Below are 19,147 nucleotides of genomic sequence, written 5' to 3'. Positions count from 1 at the left end.
GACGACCCCCCATTTTGGGGGAGATTTTTTTTAAGGTTAAAAGGTCGCCTAATAGGCCAGCATATACTATAAGTCTAAGATGCGAGGGGCTAGATAGCCGCCACCTCTAACACATTCAGAAAGACGCCTTTCTAGCGGCTGTCTGTCGATACCTGGGACCGATGACAAGTTCAACTGAGGTAGCGACTACCTGTATGTAACCCCTGACCTCCCTTGGACCTCCGGTATGTCTTCTCCCAAGTGCAGGGGACCGGGACAGCAACCTTTGTCTGGGAGAACTGAGGGACAAGTAGCCACCTGCTCCACTGCACAACAATTCACTGTTACATTGTTCATGATAACTGAAATAAAATGGTGGCAAAGGCACGGGAAGGAAGCGATGGAGCCAGGCCCGGGAGCAAATGACCAATTGTTACGACCTTATTTACGGCCGTAACTTAAAGGGTTCTTGTCTCTACTCAGAATTTGCGGTCAGTAAAAATATAACAGCACCTAACAGCAGTGCCCTTCTGTACCACAATCTGTCAGGCTGCCATTGGTCAAAATAAGGGATGCCTTATCAATTTGGGTCTGGACAACCACTTGTTTGATCACCACCACAATCCCACTTAGGAAAACAGCCATAAGGTATAGCCATACAGTTTGGGTGGGGTGGTAAAGGACATGGCCACTTTGTATGCTGACAATTTATTGCACCACTGACACCAACACTGCTGACATTTAGAGCTTACAAACCATTTTTCATTCTCAGCTCTAAGTATGCCAAAATCATCTACATAAATTATGTTCACTGCAGTCATGCAGGTGGTCCCAGTAATCCCTGAATCATAACTAGTCTGCAATATAATTACTTTTATGTATGGTGGTAAGGTTGATATATAAGGGTAAGTAGGAGAGAAAAGACGTCTGCTTTGGGAAGTGCGAGGCGAGTCGGTAGGCGAGAGGCGAACACTGGGCGTTAGGCAGGCCTAGGTGACAAAAACACTGGGTGTTTGGCATCCATTGTCGACAAGCACTAGGAGCCCAGAGGTGGGTGCTCGGACAGCTGGTGTTTTGATTAAGCTGGCCTTATGTGCAAATAATCAATTATCTTCCGTAAATGAAATTCTGGTATCTAGGAAAGAAGGAATGCTAAAAATGTATGAATAACATTAGCATTTCCTTTATTCAGTCTTTGTATTTAAATAACGCAAAATGACTCTCGGACAGACTAGAAACGAGATGCCGGAATCTCTGGTGATATCTCAGTTGCTTACTTATTACTGTAAGAAAATAAGCAATCAGTGATTGATGATTAACTAGTTTATATGAATTTCTGGTATCTAGGGAAATAAAGGCATTCTTATTTCCTTAAAAACACACAAATGTGCGTGTACATTTTTGTATAATGTAACCAAACAAATTCCACTCCAGTATTGTAAATTAATGTGCTTTTAGCCTCTAACTACTGATAAAGGAATAAATTAAGTATTTACAAATATATGAAATAGCATTTCATATATTCAGAAGTATTGAAAATTAATGTAAATGAATACATTTATGCTGTACAATAAGATCAATTTGTATCTACAAGTACTAGTTTCCATAATCAGACTCAAAAACACCAATATAAAATAATAACAGGGATATTTACAAATAACCAAATTATCAAAAGAAAAACTAGTAGAATTATCAGGAATTCAAAGTAATCAAATTCAACAACTGACTACGCACTCTCGGTGGCCTCAGTTGTACCCTGTTAACTGCCTCGAGTGGCCTGAGCTCCAGTCCGCCATCCGAATTGGAGGTTAGGTAACCGAATGTAAACATTCACAACTGTATGAAACCAGGAAAATAGCTCCGTACACCGAGGCCACCCCAGCTCTCTCTGTATCATACTGAAGTACTGCCGAAGCAAAAACCCGGTATAGTCAAGTAATACTCGATTGACGGGAACACTCCGCCTATGGCCTCCTGCAGTCATACAATAACACCACTCTCTCCTTAATACATTTCCAACCTCCACCTTTATCTCTGCAAATTAAAGTGATGAGTATCGCAAGCACGGTAAACAAAAATGTGTTGGCATGATTGCCACCATTTGGTCTAAAAAAAGGTCTTAACATTCACAAATTACCTTTACGGTAATTATATTCACCGGTGGTTTGCGACTAGTTATGATTGGTAAACAAAATCCCAAAATTAAAATGGCACCTAATGGAATGATGTAACATTCCTGCAATATTCAAGAATTACTTCAAAGGTAATCATCAACGGGTGACTTACATGTAGCCTAATCCCGGTAAGTGAATAAATGCAAAAGTTTCGGGATAAAAGAATGGATAACATTCTAGAATTAAAAAACCCACAAATTCAATTTGTAACTTGTTTACTTCTAAGTATTTACATTTAGTTTTACTCCACACTCGAGTACTTTCAAGCCCTTCTGTGGCCCATTCTCAAGAGATGTTTGGGATGTTAGCCTGGGTCAAGGCCCAGCAGTCTTCTGGAACTTCTTCTCGTTGTGCTGTCATTTATGCGATGGCTGTTCTGGTTTTCTTGAGAGTTGCCAATCCCCTCTTGTCGCTCTGATATCCTGAGCTGATGGTCAATGGGATTCACCCTTGTGGTAAGGGTGTGGTCACCAAAAGTCTGTTGGGCAGGAAACCTAATCTCCAGGTCAGCAGGGTCAATCTTAGCTTCTTTTAATATCAAAGCTCGGCTTATGGGATCTTCTGAGGTAAAACCTTTGTTTCCTTCAATTACTTTAATCTCTCTGATAAGTGCACCTTCTACTACCCTCCTGTGACTAATTTTGTTGCTTTTGTATATAAGCCTACTGTTTTTGAAATCCATCCTATGGTCATTTTCCCAACAATGTCTAGCTATAGCACTCCCCTGAGAGTTAAGCTGTACTGCCCTTCTATGTTCTTGGACTCTAGTCCTTATTCCCCTACCTGATTCCCCCACATATCTGTCTCCACAATTATTGCAATTGATTATGTATACCCCCGCTACATCATCTGTATTACTGTCTTCTCCTTCCAATTTATTTTTACATACTTTGTTTTTTAAGGTATTATCAAAGGTATATACAAATTTATATTGACTTTCTTTCATTTTTGAAGTGATTTGTTTCATTTTAGGCATAAAAGGGAGGGCAACCATAAGCCGAGCTTTGATATTAAAAGAAGCTAAGATTGACCCTGCTGACCTGGAGATTAGGTTTCCTGCCCAACAGACTTTCGGTGACCACACCCTTACCACAAGGGTGAATCCCATTGACCATCAGCTCAGGATATCAGAGCGACAAGAGGGGATTGGCAACTCTCAAGAAAACCAGAACAGCCATCGCATAAATGACAGCACAACGAGAAGAAGTTCCAGAAGACTGCTGGGCCTTGACCCAGGCTAACATCCCAAACATCTCTTGAGAATGGGCCACAGAAGGGCTTGAAAGTACTCGAGTGTGGAGTAAAACTAAATGTAAATACTTAGAAGTAAACAAGTTACAAATTGAATTTGTGGGTTTCTTTTTCAATCTTCAGAAGAAAAACTGAAAGAAGTTTTTGTTTGGTTCATTCTAGAATTACTTTAAGGTAATCTTTACCTTCGACTTCAGAATAGCCTATATCCGGCGAACAATAACTTGTGTAAGAGGATTATTCTAAGGTAACTGTTACCGGAGCAATGTCTTGCTAATAGCTCATGGCCAGTAAACAAAGCCTAAAAATTTAAGTTTGGTCTACAGGAATGACGTAACATCAAGATTAGATACTGAAGGCAATACTTAGCCAATGACTTACGTTTAGCCCAGTAAGTAAGAAGATATATGCAAAAGTATCTGATCTACTTCAATAGTGATCCATTCAAGAACTATTTATAAGGCCATTGTTATTCCCGGAGACTGCAAGTATCTGGCTAAAATATTTGTTAATCTGAACAAAAACAAAAGACATGACTCATCCTGCTCAAAAGCTGTGAATGCCTTCCGGTGGTTGTAACACTACCAAAATCCGGTGATATAACAAGAAGATAAGAACAAGCTGCTGTGAGCACTGTGTTTCGTCGAGCGGCAGAAAACAGAAGGACGTGATTAGCCAAGTCGTTCCTAGTGTTGCCATAGGGGGACGGCACTTTATACCTACACTGAGTCATGTAAGCACTACCCACGAAATTTGAATTTAGGCTGCTGTAGAGTAGAAAACTCTTAGCGATATAATTACTAGGTAAATCATATATACAAACACTTAATTCAAATTTAAAAAATGTATTCTTTGTATACTTAACTATTGTTAAGATAACTATATCCTCACACCAGCAGGTGCAGTCAGCATTCAAAATAAAGACAAGAAAGATTGCTTGGCTGACCTGGATGACTGTCTAGTTGAACTGTTCTCCATCAAGTGTGGCTTGAATGTTTTCTTATCAGAATTTTTCTTGAAAACCCCTTATGCTGTCAGGATGCTGGTCAGATTGTGCTTTAAAAGTGGCAAGTACCTCAATATGACAAATTTTCTATGAAAATTCATATTTTTTCATAGCTACAAACCTTCGGTCTTAACAATAGGATAATTTTCTAACACCTAGCTGGATCTGGTTAAAAAATCTGAGATGAAAAAGCAAGGAATCTGTGAGATCTGGCAAAGAGTGAGTATATCGGGTGAAAAGTGGTCAAAGGCCGTGCACCCTTTCATTCTTTTTCTTAACCACCTGGGTGAGTCGTGGTTGCCTTCTCTCACCTTGTACCCGGTCATTTGCCCATTTTCACTATTTTGATTGTCTGTTTGTATGTGCTTCTGTTGATATGATTCCTCTGCTTTATCTCGGCCTCGCAAACGTATGTGCCTGGGAACTTAAGGTTTCCCGTGTTCTCTTTTGCTGGCTTCTTTAACTACAGATCCACACTATGTGCAGTAGGTGATGTGCTAATGTTTGTACCATAACGATTCCCCATTCGGAATGCTGTGCGTGGCATCAAGTGCGGTGGAAGTTATTTTATAGTAAGAGGGAGCATCGTAGGATTTCGACTCTTCCTTTGAGGGAAGGGTTTTCATCGCCTCGCCCCAATACTTCGTTTTCTTCTGCAGTCACACCCCATGATGCTAGAGTTTAGTGCCTGTCTCTCCTTCCTTTTCTTCCATCGATTCATCATTGGAAGTATCGGGAGGCCCTAAGGTTGATTTAATGTGTAATATCGGCCCCTCTTCCCTGGGGGTTAACTTGCTTCCCGTGAGGGAGGAGGCTGTTTCATCAGTTTCTTATATTTCAGGTTCGGAGGCATCCAAAATGGCAGTGCTCTGGGCGTGGCTCAGGCTACCAGGTTCACCCTCCTTGGAGGGTTTGCTGATGCATTTCATGGATGCTCGCCTCCCCCCTCAAGCCTCCCCAGCTCTTCCTCCTCCCCCTGTCCTTCTCTACGTTAGTGCCCAAGGTCAGCCATTTTGTATCGCTCCACCAGTGAGGCCTGCCACTAGCTCAGGTCAGGGGGAAACAGTGACTTCTCTCTCGGCGTCACCGGTGATGTCACTCCCTATTCCATCAGTGACGTCCATCAATGATGTCACTCCCAGTTTCCTCAGTGTCGTCTCTCCCTGCTACGTTGGCATCATTGGTTGGGGCTGCTGCGCTGCCTCGCTCCTCTGTGTCATCATCGTTAGCTCCCGTGATGTCATCACTGCCATCCAATACACACTCTTCCTTCCGTGTCATCTGCATCCTCTCTTGTGGCTCAGTCCGAGGCTTTATGTCAGGCAGTTCTTATGAGATTGGACCGTTTTGGAGGAAAAGTCTGCTGGCTTCTCGACTGAGAAGGCTGTGAGCAAACGTGTTGCGTCACCTCCCCCTCTCCTGCCTAGAGGATGTGTAAGGAATCAGTGCTGTCATCCAGTCCTCCATCAACCCCCTCTCCGCCACATCTGTATCAAGCATTGGAGGGTTTAGGATTCTGCCTTTTCTTCGTCAACGAGTGAGGAGCGGCATGTCCGTGTTCCTGAGAGTTTTAGTGTTTCATACCTTGTGCAATCTGCTGTGGCTGCGTTGTCCTCTTCTTCGGAACACGAGCATGTTGCAACCTTGCATGTGCATGTTGGTGATTTATCTGCTTCTTCTGCTCCAGGGCTTATTCGTCATCGTAAGGATCTTAAGGTGTGACAAGATTGAAAGTTGTGAATGTGGATGTGGTGCAGTCAAGGTGTTCGCCTCCCCCTCCCGTTGATGCTGTTCGGGGTTAAACTCAGAGGAATTCTCGTTCTGCGTCAAGAATTCAAGATGCTTCTCTGTCGTACGTATGTGCATCTGCTCCGCACGGATGCGTATGTGGACACATACACGAGTCATTATTGCGAGTGTTCGTAGTAGTGTTCCTACTAGTGTTGTGATTGGTTCATCGCAGGAATTGGCGTGTGGCCACAGTTCAGAGAAGTCAGCTGGCGCTTCAAGTTCTTTGGCTGCTGGGTCTACAGTTGGTTTGCAAGAGGAAGGTGTGTTGTGTTGGATAAGCCTGCATCATCATCTTGTCATCGGTCTCCATTGCCAGAGCAGGAGGAAGAGACACTCAAGAACTTTTGTCTTCCTTTACAGAGGTTGTTGATCTCATTCGTAAGTTCAACAATTTGGAGGGTAGGACTCAGGCTCGGTCATCTTTCACTCATACTTGCTTGGAAGCCTTGCTGGGGGCTACGCAAGATCCTAAGTCGTCGTTTCAGCTTCCCTTATCGGGGCACGTCCAGTCATTCTTGCAAAAGGTGAACGCTTATGTGTCAGAATGGGGCGGCGTCTCTTCGGTCAAGGGTTCTTTCTTCCGAGTTGCTTCCTCCACCACTCACGAGGCATAGGAAGTATCATGCTAGTGTCTGCTTGTAGCCTTGTCATCTCAACCCAGACGTTATACGTCTCAAGCCAGGGGTGACTTTGGAGCAGGTGAGGTCGGTGGCACCATCCTTGTCTCTGCAGGATGCTTCGGCTTTGGAGTCTATGGCAGCCTCCATGCTCCAGACTGTGTCATGGTTAGACTTGTGGTCGACAGCCATTGCCAAGACAGCGTCTGACAGGTCCCCAAAAGGGTTGGCGAGTGCTTCTTCTCTTGCCAGTTTGTCGCAGTCTGGGGGCAAGGCGTTTTTGTATCTTGCACATCTTAGTGTCAATTTGTGGGCTAATCTTCTGATCAGAAGGGATGCGGTGTTGTCCAGGACGGTAAGATCGGTTGACCCTGAGTCCTTGTTAGTGCTCACGAATAGGAATCTATTAGAATCTCAGTTCCTGTTTCCTTGGATTGAGCTGGAGGACACTATAGACTGACGGCGAGCTGACATGAAGGACAGGTTAGTGTACCAGGCTGTGTCCAAGTCAGAATCTTGTTCTCGTAAACATCCCCATCCTCCTCCCCCTCCTGTTCAGCTGGGGTATCTACTACCGTTCGACTTCTCCCCCCCCTCTCGGACAGACCTCTGCTCAGGTGAGTGTATCCCCCAGATTCCCCAAAGTTCTTAGCTCTCCGGGAGGAAGTGCAGAAAATGCTGGACAAAGGTGTAATAGAGGAAGTGGTGTGTCCATCTCTGGGTTTTACAGTCACAGCTTGGTGCCCAAGGCTACAGGGGGTTGGAGACCTGTGATTGACCTATCCACCTTGAATGGTTTTGTCAAGACAACGAGGTTCAAGATGGAGACCCCACGATTGGTGTTGACAGCTGTAAGGGAAAATGACTTCATGCTGTCGATTGATCTAAAGGACGCCCACTTCCAGATCCCTATTCATCCGTCGTCCAGGAAGTTCCTTCACTTCTCTCTCGGAGACAAGGTTTTCAAGCTCAAAGTCCTGTGCTTCGGGTTGACCACGGCCCCTCGGGTGTTCACAAGTCTTCTCTCTCTTCTTAACTTGGGCTCATGCTCAAGGAATCCATTTGCTGGTTGGTCGTAGCGGGTTTCAGAGAGAAGCTGCTGCAGGACAGAGATCACCTGCTTTGGTTTTGTCCGGAGCTCGGCATCTTAGTGAACCTAAAGAAGTCTAATCTCGTACCTAGTCAAAGGATTCTCTATCTAGGCATGGTCATCGATATAGCAGTCTCGAGGGTTTTCCCGTCGGATCAGAGGTTGGAGAAGTTCCGAGTAGTGGTGCGTGACTTCCTGTTGCAACTGGATCAGTCAACTCATCAGTGGCAGATTCTTCTGGGGATTTTGTCTTCTCTGGAGAAGCTGATCCCTCATGGGTAACTTCACCTTCAGTCTCTGCAATGGAGACTGAGGGACCTCTGGTCTCCGGCGGGGGACTCATCCCTGATAAGGATACCTCTGTCTCTAGAAGAGAGAGATCTTAGTTTGTGGTTGGACGATCAGAATCTCTTGAAGGGTGTTCCTCTGCCTTCTCTTCCGCCGGACTTCCTTCTGCTTTCAGATGCCTCCTTTGGAAAACAAACATCCCACTGCCCAAGCTGTTATGAAGCCACAAACAAGTCTATATTTGGCAATTCCCAGTCACCACTGAGAATGGCAGACTTGAAGGTGCAGCGGCCATTCCATGGACAAATCTGAACCCTTCTGTCGAGTTGGTCCACTAATATGCTCTTCCCTGAAATGAACTCTGAAATGAGGACAACATTCCTTGCTTGCAACCACGGAAAGTTTCTCTGCCAGAAAGAACATCAAAGTGGACTTCAAGCTACTCTGATTCCTAACATACATAGTAGTGTTCATACATAAACACTGCTATTATGAAACCGCTCCCACGCTGCCTCTTTACCAGGTGCTTGCAACACTTCACATTCTTCCACTGAGCTTGGGATTGCTGACTTTTGGAGACTTTTCTTCTGATGACCACACCCAGAAATTTCAAGGTGCCCCGAGAATACCTTGAAACCTTTTACTAAGCGTATGAAAATAATGTGAGGTCTGGGTTCCTTATTTTCCGAGACAGCAGCCTCAAGTCTCCCACAAACTCATCAGCACCATCAAGTCAATCCTGGGAAGGACTTTCTCTCCCAGTTCCATTTTAGACAGAACTGAAACAGTCCCATCCTGAGTCTTGACAAGTTAAGCTTCTTCAGTAACGTCACGGGCGATTTCAGCTATGGTAAGGTACAACTATCTTATAGGGAACCCTACTAGGCCTCATAAAGGAACAAGTTTTTCTGTTCATGAAATATGCCTTGTGCACCAGAAACCAACTCAAATTTTGCTCTAACCAAAGGGAAAACCAAGGTTTTTTCACTGACTTAGCAGGTACCAATGTACTTGAAGACAATGTAAATTTAATGTCTTATTAATACCATCTCCTACGAGAGAATAGAGAGAATAAAGACTTAAAAAATCAACAAATTGCCAGAACACAGAGGATGACTCCTCTACAACGACCTTGTCCTCCATGGAAGGAGGGAGGGGAGGCAACAGGTAGCACACTCTTGTTATGCCTCAAATGAGGTTCCAAAAGGCAGCTGAAAAAGCAATGACATAACATCACCAGGGTTAGCGGATTTGTATGAAGATGGTTAAGAGGAGGGGTGAATTGGTGGGTTGCCAATACCTGATGTGACAGCCTCATGAGACCAATCACCATCAACAGAAGGCAAATCATGGTCAATTGAGCACCTCCTCATGAAGTTTAAGCCAACAGGATCATCAAATGCGACAAAGGAGGGGGGGGGGGGGGTGGAAGCCAACAACGGCTGGAGGCACAGACTATAATGGTGTTAAGTAGATTATGAAGGGAAAAAGATGTGGAAGGAGTACATTGCAAGAGACAAGCTCAACAGACTGAACAACAGACTTGAATGCCAATATGAAAAGAATAACAAATTTTAACACTATGATTATTGTTATCCAATTACAAATTACAACCTATGCTAACCTTAACCTCACTACTATTAGTCTGAAGAAGGCGACATAAATAACTGGTGCAATGATGTATGCTTCCTGAAATTATCCTTTGGTGTTGGTGAGCAGCCTTATCACCTAACCCACTGAGATAGAAATAAATGCTTGAGGGTACAGAACAACCTTGCCACTACAACTGACCTAGTTGTGTTGCAGTGGACTCTTCCAACTTTTGCTGTGCAGTTTCGAGCTCAGCTAAAAATCAGGCAAGGCCAAAAACACCTTTCCCATCAAAAGGGACTGTGAAAAAGAGAATACTGTGGGGAGACAGCTTGGTTACCCAAAACAAATTTGGTAAAACCCCTAAAATACTAGAATCAGACTAACATCTTTCTCTAAACTTAAAATTTGCTTCCTTGAACCAAAGGGGGAGCAGAAGGGGGAGCCAAAGTTCTAGGCAGAAGCCAAGGTGAGGTAGGTGTAAGGGCTGGAGGTTAATTAAGAGCAGCAGCTGGTAATGAAAAAGAAAGGGAAGTAAAAGGCCTATGCCTTTTACTTCCTTATTGCTTCCTAAATTTACCTGGCACACTCTTATATTTAGGGAATTTATTCATAAATTCATCTGGCCCATCCTTACCCTCTTCACACCTATTATTGGCATCTCACTCCTAACCCTTAAACCAGTAAAAACTGTGTGCCTATTGAACCCTATACAATACATTCTGTTAATGCAGAATTCACCTCTGCAAACCTGTTTTTATTCTTACTGCCAGTCAATAACGTGAACAAAGCAAAAAACGTAACAATGACATGATGTCACTAGCAAATGCACAGTGCACCACACACAGCAGCAGCAAGGAAAATTCTGATGGGAATTAAAACATTTGAGACACACCTGGCGGAGAACAGGTGAACTAGACAGTCATCCATGTCAGTCAATCGATCTCCTTTATTTTGAATGCCGACAGCACCTGCCGGCAGGAAGATATGGCTATCTTTAACACTGGGCAAGATTCATCCCAAATAATATCTATTGTGAGGAAGACCCCAAAGAAGTGGGTTTCAGAGATTTCAAGTGGAGAGAGAAACAAGTTGGCATAATAAAAAAATAACTAATTACTACACTAAGAAATAAGTGAACGTTGAATATAATTTAAACACATATGCAAATCTTCAAAGTGTCTTAACAGATTATTCTTGAAGTAACATATAAAATAAAAAACAAATCCTAAAATATACCTGAGACGCGTAAGTTCGCCAATTTCAGCAGGGAGACTGCGTATTTTATTACATGATAAGTCCAGATACATTAAATGTTCAAGACGAGCAATTTCTGCAGGAATGCGCGAGAGACAGTTGTCGTTCAGGTACAATGAGGTGAGGTGCTGTAATGACCATACAGCTGGACTTATGTTTCTGATATTTCCTGTAAGAACAGAGTAAAAACCATACTTAAGTTTCTAATAACATGACTTCTAATACCTTGTTCTAAATACAGTATTTCTTTGTATATACCCTGTTCTAAATAGTACAGTATTTCTTTGTATAGTGTGTGGATATTCTACATGGTAATTTCCAGCTACAGCAAAGTGAGTGGTATAACAGCCAATTAAGAGTTTTCCCTTAATACAGGGCGGAGCCATAGATCTAGTATATACAACAGTCATTTCCACAATTATAGACTAGCATCTGAACTGCAGATGAACAGCAAGTGAAGTAAACTTCCATGAATTATATAACTAAACAGATAGCTCATCAGCAGCAAGCTTAACCCCTATACAAACAATGGTATTCACCCCATCCTATGTACCTCCTTTCCAGTTCTTGTTTCATCCCATCTATCCAACCCTTCCAAAGTCTTCCTATCCTCCTCCTCTCATATCACTCCTGAATTGCATTTTTTTTCACAATTCTGTCATCATCCTTCCTTTCCACATGAACAAAATCCCAAAATACTCTGAGCCTTCCTTTGACCTCAGCTAACCATTTTCCAACATTTTTTGTACCTCCAAATTTCTAGCAATTTCAGTTCCTAACACAAAACAGATCTGAACAGCTTCAACAGTTTTTTCTTAATTTCAATTTATAACCCACATTTTTCTTCTGTAAAGGAAAGTTGGCTCATCAATCCCCCATACATTCCCAGGGTGGCTTTGATGACAATTCTAGTCTCTTCCCAACCTTCAGCACACAGCCTTCACCACTACTCTCATCCTATCATAATATTTTAACTTTCCCACCATCCATGCTAACATTCATTACACAACACAATCTTCCTGGTGTACATTTACCCATTTAACGTTATTCTCTTTCACAATCCCTATCAACTTTCTCCTCTTGCGAAGACTTTAAAATTTACAACTCTATACTAGTTTTCCCAGTTCTTTCTCATGAGCCAAAAGACAATGTATAATCAACAAATATCAACCACTCCACTCACCATTCACAAATATGTTCTACAACCAAGCTCCTCACCATTAAGTCACCCAGAAGTCCTACTTTTTATGTGTAAATCACAACCTACCATTTTATCGCTACCGAAAGATATAAATACACTCAGATGTCCCACAATAGACAACTGAATCTGCATTCACCATTCCAGCACTGACATAAGGACACTTTTAGGCATAAAGGTATAAAACTGTTTATGTATAGCCATGCTTCCATCAGACCACAAAGGAAAACATTCTAACAAAGTAAGAATTTTCACAATTACTACAGTAATATAGAAAAACATTCTATCAAAACAAGACTTATATGATCACTACACTGCATACAGATATTTCTATTGTATGTAAATTCAACTTTACAATGAAAAATGCTACTTTTGCCAAAATAATTTTTCCATACAAACCCTCTCTTTTTACACGCCCATATTCTTGGTCTACAAATTTCACTAAGAGATAATTATCCATTGAAGAAGAAGATGGCAGTAGTCACAGTGAAGTTCATGATTTCTTTGACCACCAAACAGGGTACAAACAGGTAATGATGTTTTTGTGTATTGCAAGTAAAGGTTTGTACATAAAAATTAACTTTTCTTTTAAGAATTGTCACTTCCACAACAACCCAACTCACAATTCAGGCTGATGCAATGATCGGAAAAAACTCCAAAGCTGACTGACACCTGAGTCTGCCAATGAATTATATAATAGTAAGGCAACAAGTATGTTGTGATAGGCCAACAGAAACTGAGAAATGAAGGTTCTAATGAGGTGTATGCACCTAAAACAGGGTTATTACAATTAAAAATATTACATTGCATTTTTGGTTCTTGAACCATCTATGCTGGAACATCTGAAAGTTCCACATTCATAATCCTTGGCCCTTTCAAGGAATTATCACTCACCTCTTTACTGATACTAACTCGTAGGATTTACTTGAATTAGGAATGTTTAAATTTTTAAATTACATTCTACAAGTAGTACTATATATTTAGTAGGATTCTTAAAAAAACCTTTTCAATCTACATATTCATAAATTTGAGTGAAAGATTTCTCTTTTTGGGTCTAGCTGAAGCTGATCAATATCTATGTACAATGTGCTTCCCACAGAAGTTCTGAAAGCTCTGGAACATATACATAAACCCATGTTATGTATGACATCTTTGAGTTCTAATTTCACAAGCATCCAATTAAAATTCACTGTCGTGGCCTAATTTAAATTATATAATGCAAAAAAAATAATTATAAAGCCCTTGCTATTTATCCACTTCCAAATTAAAACTGAACAACTTTTAGGATGCCCAGATACTTTTCAACCTAACCCTTTATATGTGAAGCCAAAGTTAGTGGCCAGTCAAATGTTAGTTCCAGACCATTTTTGGTAGCCTAATTGGTGACATAATCAATGGCTCTTTAAATATGATTACTTGCTATCAGCGGATCAAGAGCATTACAGTACATAGATGACAAAACCATCAACGAAAAAGCCAACTCCTAAACAGGTGTAGGGACTGCTATGATCTTGTTAATAATCATAGAAAACCAAGAAATACTAAGTAGTACACCTTTTTTGGGTATACTGCTTGTACAAAAATATTTTATTTCATACTTTAATATGACAGTATTTTTTTTCAAGAAAGCTTTGATAAATTTTAACATGTTACCCTTTACAGAAATACCCCGAAATTACGAAAGGTTAGGTTGCAGACCCGCTAGCATAAGAAGTTTCGCATAAGTTTGGCACGGTCTCTAAAAATGCTAATAAATGCTTACTTCTCGAGTTTGAACACTAAACATGATCCTAATCATGCTCCCTAAGTATTAAGCTAACTTTTAAATGAAATTAAAGTTACTGTAATTTAATTTAAAAGTTAGTTTAATACATTACCCTTAAAAAAGAAATAACTGTTACAGGAACTACTGCATACATACATATCCATTTTCGTACGTATACTAGTTAGGTATATACCACTAATTCATAGAATGTCATTTTCTTTTTCCCTCAGAGTAAAAGAAGTTTTCTTGTACATACGTAATGTTAGCAGAGGGTGAAGGTAAAATTCAATTAATTTAAAATCATGTGCTAGTGTGAGGGCTAACTATGAGAAAAAGAAGTATGTACATCATGTGAGGTAAAACTCTGGAGGGGTATCATCTTTAAAAATTGCGAATGGGATCACATCTTCTGAAAGTTCATTAAATGTCTGTGCTGTAATTACGTAACATAGTAGATACAGATTGTACCAGTACTTTTCACCAAGGTTAAGATAGTAATTTTCACAGAACGACAACTCTTATGTCTCTGATATGCTTTACTAGTTGATCATGAAGATCTTATATAGTAAAACACTAAATTATGTATTGACTTTGTATATATTGTCAAAAATATAAATAGCATACACAGAATCTCCATACTGGTTTTACACTTAAAAGCATTAAAACTTTAATTAGTGTATACCAGTATGTACTTAAGAAATTGAACAGTTTCTGAAGGGATATCATCTTTTAAAAAGTGTAGTAACTTTGTGAATGGATATTGCATCTTGTAAAATTATGTATATGCATTTTTAATACAGATTTTATACAGAAAGGCTTCAAACTTAAAAATTTACATATCAAATTAAACACTTTTGCAGGGTTTTGCAATTGTGAATTCTCGCAACTCGAATTGTGCAAGTTTGGGGTATTACTGTAGTCCTAATTTATGAAATTGCTGAATAATGCCTAACCCCCGTGGGGTCGTGAGTCCTCTCTAAATAAAAAAAAAAATAAAAAACAAATGTTTAGCTTTTTTATTGGCAAATCCTAGCTGTATCTGATTTGAGAGATGAATAAGGAGTCTAGAGTAATCTGTTCTTCATAAAGCCTAATTGATTTTTAGAGAAGTTATTTTTTCCAGAAACTATCATATATTTTATAATTTTCTCCAAGAGTTACGGGTAATGATCTATAACTTGTTTGTTTGCTGCAGGCCACCCTTTCTTGGCTTGCTGCTAAGAATTAAAAGCCTAACTTTCTAGTATATTGGGAAAGACCCCTATTACCCATTTTATAAAAAATCTCTAACAAAAATGCCTTAGCTTCATCTTTTCTTTCTTTATTGTCTTTCTTTAAATATTCAGCTGAAAACCATAAGTGACAGTCAGTAGACGATAAACCCGAAAGGTTCCGAAGGGAAATCATCTTGCAGAAAGAGACCAGTTATAAGAAAAAGTGTTAAATAAAAGCAAATGGAAAATTAAACCAATATACACCTGAATTTCATGAGATGTCAGCACAGAGCAGGAATAAATTTGTTCCCTGCTTAAATTTATGAGATCAGAAAATTCTAAAACAGTGCTCAACAAACTTCCACATTCTAGTTATAGCCAAGATAAAACTTACCAAACAGAGTACATACTAGTATAAAATCTGGTAGAAAACAATACATTGTTTGCAACACCTGCCTACCTACTTTTGAGAGCAAAAACTGCAACATCAGGTTGAGGATATTTTGTCACTGTAGTACATTTTATGCAACATACATAATGGAATCATTTTATGTCTATGCCCCAATTCAACATTTAAGACAACATAAGCCTGAATGATAACTATTCAAACCATTCAAGGAAGAAACAGACATTCCTTGACATTCTAAAACAATTTTGAAAGAAACTTTTTGAGACACAGGAAGCCCTATTCTGCAAGTCACTGACATTTAAAAATATACAATTTCAATGTAAATCAGGATGCAAAGTAAAAGTGTTCTGAATCAACTAAATATAATTTGAACTTTGAAAGGGTCAATTTTCATGACACAAAGCCTATTCCACTCACGAATATAAGCCAAATTTCTATTCAAGGATTCTGTAACCACAGACCTAAGGCACACAGAAAGAACAACAGCTGTAAGAGTAGGATCACTAGCAAAAGCAATCAATTTATTCTCTAGACCTTGCCACATATCACTAGTATAGATGATAATTAACAAAGGTCTAGAAAAACTACCATAGTAACAACTGAAATGACATTACTAAGCATCTATACTAGCATAGATCCTTTGGGTTATGCCTATCAAAAATAATATCAAAATATAAAAAAAAAAAATATGATTCCCAATATGTAATTGGCTGGGGCAGTTTCTTCTGTGGTAGCTAGGACATGCTGTAGCTCCCCCAAATTGAAAGTAGAATTGTATTCTCCCAAACTGTCAAAGTTCAAAACTAAATTCCTAATTCAGAAACTCATGATTTCATATAAATCTGGTGGATTATGCTTAGCTTATAAGATCTCTAAAACGTGTTTCCCAAGCCTATTAGTAACTTCAACTGGGTTCATTACTTCTTTGCCATTTATATTCAAAAATATTTAAGGGGATGGTATGAATCTGCCAATGAGTTTCTTTTTCCATATCTCAATCAAGGAAGTCTTAGAACTTATTCCGTTAATATAATACATTCAAGAGCCTTCTTTTTCTTTTTCATAGTAGCAGCACTGATTTGCTTGGGGAGAATTGCAATTGATTTTACAGACTACTGAGCCACAATTTTTATACCTTCGGTAGCAGTTCGTTGTCTCCCTCCTTTAGGTAGTGCATTTTTTGTCCCACCAGGGAACGAAAGGTCTCCCTGGTTAACACCTGTTTTAGGGATAGAGTAATTTGCACTGCTTATATTTTCATTATAAAGTGTATTCCTCAATGCGAGATTCAAAAGATTCACAACTTCTATCAGTTTTAATTCTTAAAGTGGATTTTCCTAATCAGCTTCTCTCTTCAACTTTGGAATAAAAGACTCAGGAGAATCAGTTGTAGACTCTTTCAAGATGTCCATTAACAGATCTTGTTCAGTCTATGTAAATTACTTGGCAGCAAATCTACTTAGTTATTATAGGAAACCTTTTAATAAGTATGAGAGCCATCACTGAGTACGGAGATGTCAAGTCAATAATGCTTTCTACAATCCTGCCTTTTCTAGCTATAAAATTTTCAACCCACAGAGTTATGGGCATTGAAATCTTCCAATAAGTTAAATTAGATTTTCTAAGCCCGACAAGATGAAGTTTATCATCTGAAGCAAGTCGTATGGATTGTATCTCCATCACTGGCCCTTCCAATTTCTCTAACCAGTTATGTAGAGGTGAATCCTTAACCAAATAAAATTACATCACTCCCCTACAAGTACTTAACACTTGTGACACTGCAAACAGACCAAAGTAAAGCAAAAGCTCCTTGTACTGATATGACTTTCCCACAAACAAAAAAAGAAACTTATGCACTAGATGATTTACAATATCAACACATACATCCTGCATGACTGTTGGTATCATCTAGCTGGTCTTTCGAATTACTGTTAGAAAACCATGCTGCCTGACTCCATGGAGGGGTAGAGACGAACGAACTTTTTCAGGTTGATATATTACATCCAACACTGGATAACAAACAGTTGGCTACAGAATCCTGAATAATTTAATTTACCAAAACATATTCTATAGCTTCCTTCTAACAAAAAAATTACCTCCATTTGCAAAACTAGATACTTCTCCTGTTTATTAAGACCCAAAGGGAAGGCTATAACACAGAGGTAGTAACAGAACTATGTCCAGATGGAATAAACTATTTTCTTAAAACAAACTTTCTTAATCTATCTGCTCTCCTTGTTTTCCCATGTTTATATAATTCAAGCACACTCCTCTGACCAATCCCTACACACAATGTGCCTATTTAGTTCAAAAGAAAACATACTGCTTATACAATTCTACAGAACAGATGTTCTTGATAATAATTACTACAGAACCTGATGTTCTTGACCTTGTGTCCCTAGAACAAGAGCCAAAGTTTATGATACAGTGATAAAGCAACAACCAATTCAGTGAAACAAATAGCCACCTCCTGCAGTGGCATAAAAGTCAGACATAAGCTAAAACATAAATGCCACACAAAGCTTCAGGAATTCCTTTAAAAAGTAAACAACTTTTCCTGATTTCATCATTTCTCAGCCAGCTGATCCCCTCAAGATATTTCCTTCTCTAGCCTTCATGATGCCTGACTGAACCAGATCTTTTCTTGGCTTTTTGTTTCTTGCCTTTGTCATTCTTTAAAAATCCTTTTTTCCTACTGCAAACATCTCTTTCATGAGCCAGTTGGACATGGCATAGGCTATAGGTCAATCCTAATTATGAAATCGATAATTTTTCAAGGAGTTTTTTTTTTATGATACCTTGATTTTCAAATGGCTTCAAATTAAAATTTTACTAGCACTGGCTGATGTTTATCAATGATTTTATGAGACAATCTTTCTTCTCCCTACCCTTCTCATATAAACAAAGGAGCGTATACTGGTAGCCAAGTGGCAAACATGCTGGATTTCAGCTTTGACCCTAATAGAGGCTGCAGTGTCAAGCCTGATGGCATGATGCCAAAGCTGCCACAAAATATTCTTACATAATGCCAATTTCACAAGCAAACAATGCTTTATATAAAGGCACTGGTACCATTGTCTGCTTTACTTGTCTGACTTAGTAGGTGTTATCAATGGATATAAAAAAAACTAACTGGGTTACAAATGCTTTCCATAGTTTTACATGCTTTTTAAGTAACTGCACTGCAATTTGACAAAGTAATAATTTCTTAAACATGATATAAAATGAGCTATAGCATGTGCTTGCTTTAAATGAGCAATGCTGCATTAACATTTTTCAAGACATGTATATAACAATGCTAGAAATAAATCAAAGTGCCTAAATTGACTACCATACCTGTTATCTCAAGTTCTGGCCAGTAAGATTTCTTGCCTGAGCCAAATTCTTCTTGCCCCATGATGGTGTGTGACCGCACCCGATGTGGTTTAGGTTCCTTGCCTTCCTTGGGAGTTCTTGACATTTTTCAGGCTAGAAGAAAATTTGATGTATAAGAATACGTACAAAGATATTGCAATTAA

The 19,147-nt window shown here is 39.7% G+C and overlaps 1 protein-coding gene across 1 annotated transcript in view; it reads right to left on the bottom strand.

Moving 5' to 3' along the window:
* Positions 1 to 19,147, bottom strand: part of LOC135211225 (CCR4-NOT transcription complex subunit 6-like) — a 322,253-nt gene that overhangs the window by 296,656 nt on the left and 6,450 nt on the right. Inside the window, exons 2-3 of the mRNA XM_064244483.1 lie at positions 18,966 to 19,097; positions 11,031 to 11,212 (exon numbers count right to left, since the gene is read on the bottom strand). Coding sequence (XP_064100553.1) covers positions 11,031 to 11,212; positions 18,966 to 19,089 — 306 coding nt within the window. The 5' untranslated portion in view covers positions 19,090 to 19,097. The remainder of the gene's footprint in view (positions 1 to 11,030; positions 11,213 to 18,965; positions 19,098 to 19,147) is intronic.

Source organism: Macrobrachium nipponense, chromosome 4 (genome assembly GCF_015104395.2).
Source record: "Macrobrachium nipponense isolate FS-2020 chromosome 4, ASM1510439v2, whole genome shotgun sequence".
Lineage (NCBI taxonomy): Eukaryota > Metazoa > Arthropoda > Malacostraca > Decapoda > Palaemonidae > Macrobrachium > Macrobrachium nipponense.
This window is presented reverse-complemented; position numbering and strand designations above follow the sequence as displayed.